Here is a 6064-nt window from a genome sequence, read left to right as displayed (position 1 = left end):
ATGAGGACGCTCAGTGTTACAGTTGCTGTGGCCGTCATGCTGGTCTGTATTTGCATTCAGGAGAACTCTGCTGTTCCAGTCTCTGAAGTAAGAACTTCACTCAGAATCATTTCATTCGCTTTGAGGGTCTTGTCAAACTGTTAAATCCTGACTCCGACTTTAAATGTTAACAATTCACTGACATGTTCAGGAGCTGGAGGAGCCAAAGAGCAACGGCCATCCAGTTGCTGCACAAGAAATGTCAGACGACTCCTGGAAGGTATGTCCAATTCAATGAATGGACTGAGACAAATGTCTCAGGTCCATTGAAGGAGAGTCCATGAACAGAGGATAGTGATGATGCTGGAGATGAAATACTGTCCCTTGTCTTTTACACAGATGCCGTATAACAGACGGAAGCGTAACCCTGCTGCCTGCAGGTTTTGCTGCAACTGCTGCCCTAATATGAGTGGATGTGGAGTCTGCTGCGGGTTCTGAGGACTCCTGAACCAGCCTGGGATTTCAGCAACAACCACTAAATATAAATGTGTTAAATTAAGTTGTTAGTCTGCTTCAGTCAGTTTAAGATGTGAATCCTTATAAATATCTGAAGTTGTTTAATGTATTTGCTCCAACTCTGCTTTCATTGAACTCCACTGAGAGGATCTTAGAGGAACAATTTATCATTTCAATAAATTTTGATTGGAGTGAAATTTCTTGTGTAATGTTTTACATACATACAAAAAAAAGCATCAAACATGAAAATGACTTCCAGAAACAGGTGCAATAATCCAGTGATGACTTTCAGTCATGGTGAAGTTTAAAAGCCAAAGCTGATTGGGAAGGTTAAGACGGGTGTGGAGCATTGGCCGCTGGTGATTGATCACCTCGCTTGTCAATCAACCAGGAGGGAGGGCAGAGGGAATGTTGACATGCCAGGTCAGAGGACGGGACAAGCCTGGACCATGACATCTGACCTGTAAGTAAATGTTACATCTATCAAAATATCAATACTACATGTACAACATCATTAAAAAGTGTTCTTTATGTCTTAGAACCTGTTATAAGTTGTTGACAGTTCAATATTCTACATCATCCGGATCGAATACTCTGACAAAACTGAGGTCAAAAAAATAAGAATTTTCAACAATGTGCATCACATCAGTCTAAATCTATATGATTTTCTACCTTTTCACTCAAACATGATTAACGTTTCTGACAGTTTAAAACCAATCTAAAGACCAAGTAGAAATGAAAGTGATCAGTGTTTGCAATGAACTCTGAGTCAAGTCAAGGCCATTTATAATATCCTGGAAAGTCGGTCTTCCAACAATCTTGTCAAATAATGGAAAAACCCTAATTCATGTGAAATCTACGGAATATCAAAACGCTTTTGAATCAGGGACTGCCTGATGGAATAAATATCTGGCTAGTCATTGATTAAAAAAAGAACTTTTTGTTCTTATTGTAACAGAAAGTACTACTTTTACAATTTCATTCATTGGGACCTTCCGGCACAAAACTGTAAGACAGATACGGCCACATATAGCGACATATATTATCGTCATATCTATGGTGATACAGACAATACTTTAAAGATTTTATCGTAGCTTTAATTTTCTTTTTGGAATTTGTCTACCAGATGAGAAATGCAGAAAATTATCAGCCTTACCTTTCACCGATCTTCTCAACAACTAAACTGAACTGAACTGCCACGTATGATTGATGCTTTTAAATTCAACTGTTAAAACTCTGTTTTGTATTTATTTCCTTTTCCGGGTTGTACCCCGACCTTTCTCACGTAGTCGCTTGGGATAGGCTCCAGCAGTTTTGTGACCCGCAAGGCAGATATTACTGCGTAGACGAGGAGATCGCAATCGTCTTATCTGCAGGAAAATGGATCGATAGAATATAATAATTGGTTATATGTCAACTGTTCCACATAATATTGTAAATCTCTCTTCATTCTTGATTCCATTGCAGGCTCTGAAAGTCCTGCTCATCATGTTCGGCACTCTGAAATGCTCACTAGTGTATCCTGCTGAGGACACTGTCCCTCAAATAATCAATGGATTCTTGCCCAACCAGCGTATGAGTCTCTGAGATTGCACAACTTCTGTCCTACAGGATCTCATCCAGGACATTTGACTTCATGTTGTTTACTCAACACTGTATGAGTAAAATCAAGCAAGCAAAAATAAAAAAAGACCGATATATTCAGTATATTGGAAATCACTGTAAGAGTATATAGTCAGAATGATTCACGGCTTTGACCTTTCGTTGACCTTATGTTGAACTTGCGTAGGCAGATCCGGTTCCACAAGATTGTTGATGCATGTCAATCAATGAAAATGAGACTGTTTTTATTGCAAGATTAAAATAATATAAAAGAGCCCAAGACATTGAATTTCAGCAGAATTAAAGTTTATTGAACTGATAAGTTGTTTCTGTGAATATTCAAACAGCGGAACTCACTTGAAGTACTGTTTGACCACAATCCATTACTTGACATATTTACAAGGGTTCAGATCAAATAGTGAATAAAGCAGAACAGAAGTTTAATTTAACGCATGAATATTTAGTGGTTGTTGCTGAAATCCCAGGCTGGTGCAGGAGTCCTCAGAACCTGCAGCAGACTCCACATCCCCTCATATTAGGGCAGCAGTTGCAGCAAAACCTGCAGGCAGCAGGGTTACGCTTCCGTCTGTTATACGGCATCTGTGTAAAAGACAAGGGACAGTATTTCATCTCCAGCATTATCACTGTCCTCTGTTCATGGACTCTCCTTCAATGGACCTGAGACATTTGTCTCAGTCCATTCATCGAATTGGACATACCTTCCAGGAGTCGTCTGACATTTCTTGTGCAGCAACTGGATGGTCGTTGCTCATTGGCTCCTGCAGCTCCTGAACCTGTCAATGAATTGTTAACATTTATAGTCGGAGTCAGGATTTAACAGTTTGACAAGACCCTCAAAGCGAATGAAATGATTCTGAGTGAAGTTCTTACTTCAGAGACTGGAACAGCAGAGTTCTCCTGAATGCAAATACAGACCAGCATGACGGCCACAGCAACTGTAACACTGAACGTCCTCATGTTTGGAGGTTTGACTGCTTTAGTTCTGAGCTCCTCGGACTCTTCTGGTGACTCCTGTCAGCTCCTTTGACTTCTTCTCCTGTCTGATGGGTGAATATGACAAATGTGTTGGTATTTATACCGACTGGACTTCTGTTGCCTCATTGGGGGGAAAAGTCTCTGCTGGGAATGAGAATGGGAAAGTCCTCGATGATGGAAAGTCGGTTTGTCTGCTGCAAATATCAAACAATCAATTTATCTACAGGAAATGATGTAATCATTCAAAAAGCTCTTGTTGTGGAATAAATTGGAAGTTGTGTTTCTGATCTCGGGTAAAATGTTACATCGTTCAATAGATCAGTATTAAACATGCCACGCAACAGTGATGCTGATGTCTTGACATTTAACAGTTGTTAATAGTTTAATATTATACAGCATCCAAATGCATGAATCTGTTATAATTCACTATGACATTCATTCATTCATTTATTTATCCTCTGAACCTCTTAGTCCGTTCCTGGGTCGCGGGTCGTGCCTGAGCCTATCCCAGCCGTGAACGGTTGAGAGGCGGGGCACACCCTGGACAAGCCGCCGGTTCATCGCAGGGTCACACACAGACAGACAATCATTCACACACACACACACACACACACACCTATGGGCAATTTAGTGCAACCAATTCACCTACTTTGCATGTTTTTGGTGCAGGGAAGAGGCCGGAGAGAACACACGCAGACACGGGGAAAACATGCAACGATGTCCCAGAAAGCCCATAGCTGTGAGGCAACAGCACTTACCACTGCGCCACCGTGCTGCAAACAATACACAGTCGACTCAAGCTGTGTATTTGTTCCATGTTCACTTATGCATTACGTGACAACAAGTAACTGCAATTTACCACCTGATCTAATGCAATGAAAACTTTCAAGTTGGAGTCTCAGAAATATTACAAATGTAAATTTAAACAAGAGTGACAAAGTCGGTTGCCCGTTGAGCACAATGGCCAATCAGGTGTTTGTTTCATCATATGTGCAGTTGTTGATGCTCATGTTTGTTACGAAGATGACGTAAGGGTTCTAGTCTTTTTTGAGGGATATTTATTTAAGACTGTATGTTCTGAAAATTAAAAATGTCCCTGATGTTATCAGAGTTAACTGGAATCACTGCCTTTTTTAACTTATACTTCTCTTTGGGATTTATTTTACACTGTCAGAAATTCTCAAAACGTACAAATGTCAATATTGTACAGCTTTATATTAATATAATGAAATTATTGAAATTTAAGATCATTATGAAATCACAGTCAGAGTGATTAATCTGTATGTATGTATAACACTGAACTATTAACAACTATTAGATATAAATACATCAGAATCACTTGTGTTGTTCATGGAGCATTGCTCTCTTGATTCATGAAACATTTAGCTATTAGATAAAAAGATTAGATTAAAAAGGTTGTACTTTGAATTGAGAAGGAAACAAACCGAGTTTGCATCATCGATGACTTTCCCATTCTCATTCCCAGCAGAGGCTTTTCCCCCCAATGAGGCAACAGAAGTCCAGTCGGTATAAATACCAACACATTTGTCACATTCACACATCAGACAGGAGAAGAAGTCAAAGGAGCTGACAGGAGTCACCAGAAGAGTCCGAGGAGCTCAGAACTAAAGCAGTCAAACCTCCAAACATGAGGACGTTCAGTGTTACAGTTGCTGTGGCCGTCATGCTGGTCTGTATTTGCATTCAGGAGAACTCTGCTGTTCCAGTCTCTGAAGTAAGAACTTCACTCAGAATCATTTCATTCGCTTTGAGGGTCTTGTCAAACTGTTAAATCCTGACTCCGACTATAAATGTTAACAATTCATTGACAGGTTCAGGAGCTGGAGGAGCCAATGAGCAACGAGCATCCAGTTGCTGCACAAGAAATGTCAGACGACTCCTGGAAGGTATGTCCAATTCGATGAATGGACTGAGACAAATGTCTCAGGTCCATTGAAGGAGAGTCCATGAACAGAGGAAACTGATGATGCTGGAGATGAAATACTGTCCCTTGTCTTTTACACAGATGCCGTATAACAGACGGAAGCGTAACCCTGCTGCCTGCAGGTTTTGCTGCAACTGCTGCCCTAATATGAGTGGATGTGGAGTCTGCTGCGGGTTCTGAGGACTCCTGAACCAGCCTGGGATTTCAGCAATAACCACTAAATATAAATGTGTTAAATTAAGTAGTTAGTCTGCTTCAGTCAGTTTAAGATGTGAATCCTTATAAATATCTGAAGTTGTTTAATGTATTTGCTCCAACTCTGCTTTCATTGAACTCCACTGAGAGGATCTTAGAGGAGCAATTTATCATTTCAATAAATTTTGATTGGAGTGAAATTTCTTGTGTAATGTTTTACATACACACAAAAAGAAGCATCAAACATGAAAATGACTTCCAGAAACAGGTGCAATAATCCAGTGATGACTTTCAGTCATGGTGAAGTTGAAAAGCCAAAGCTGATTGGGAAGGTTAAGACGGGTGTGGAGCATTGGCCGCTGGTGATTGATCACCTCGCTTGTCAATCAACCAGGAGGGAGGGCAGAGGGAATGTTGACATGCCAGGTCAGAGGACGGGACAAGCCTGGACCATGACATCTGACCTGAAAGTAAATGTTACATCTATCAAAAGATCAATACTACATGTACAACATCATTAAAAAGTGTTCTTTATGTCTTAGAACCTGTTATAAGTTGTTGACAGTTCAATATTCTACATCATCCGGATCGAATACTCTGACAAAACTGAGGTCAAAATAATAAGAATTTCAACAATGTGCATCACATCAGTCTAAATCTATATGATTTTCTACCTTTTCACTCAAACATGATTAACGTTTCTGACAGTTTAAAACCAATCTAAAGACCAAGTAGAAATGAAAGTGATCAGTGTTTGCAATGAACTCTGAGTCAAGTCAAGGCCATTTATAATATCCGGGAAAGTCGGTCTTCCAACAATCTTGTCAAATA

At 40.0% G+C, this 6064-nt stretch overlaps 3 protein-coding genes across 3 annotated transcripts; 2 read left to right on the top strand and 1 right to left on the bottom strand.

Moving 5' to 3' along the window:
• LOC137915048 (hepcidin-like) lies at nt 1–477 on the top strand. Its single transcript, XM_068758532.1, has 3 exons — nt 1–87; nt 191–259; nt 379–477. Exons 1-3 carry the CDS (start codon nt 1–3, stop codon nt 475–477), a joined length of 255 nt encoding a protein of 84 aa, XP_068614633.1.
• Nucleotides 478–2598: 2121 nt separating this feature from the next.
• LOC137915046 (hepcidin-like) lies at nt 2599–3075 on the bottom strand. The gene is made up of 3 exons (XM_068758530.1): nt 2989–3075; nt 2817–2891; nt 2599–2697 (listed from the first exon to the last, which is right to left on the bottom strand). Exons 1-3 carry the CDS (start codon nt 3073–3075, stop codon nt 2599–2601), a joined length of 261 nt encoding a protein of 86 aa, XP_068614631.1.
• A 1600-nt stretch (nt 3076–4675) lies between these two features.
• On the top strand, nt 4676–5377 carry LOC137915047 (hepcidin-like). Its single transcript, XM_068758531.1, has 3 exons — nt 4676–4828; nt 4926–5000; nt 5120–5377. The coding sequence occupies exons 1-3, from the start codon at nt 4742–4744 to the stop codon at nt 5216–5218; spliced, it is 261 nt and encodes an 86-aa protein (XP_068614632.1). The 5' UTR covers nt 4676–4741; the 3' UTR covers nt 5219–5377.
• Nucleotides 5378–6064: the final 687 nt, after the last annotated feature.

Source organism: Brachionichthys hirsutus, unplaced genomic scaffold, assembly GCF_040956055.1.
Source record: "Brachionichthys hirsutus isolate HB-005 unplaced genomic scaffold, CSIRO-AGI_Bhir_v1 contig_1061, whole genome shotgun sequence".
NCBI classification, from domain to species: domain Eukaryota; kingdom Metazoa; phylum Chordata; class Actinopteri; order Lophiiformes; family Brachionichthyidae; genus Brachionichthys; species Brachionichthys hirsutus.
Note: the sequence above shows the minus strand (reverse complement) of the source record. Positions and strands in the feature narration are given on the sequence as shown.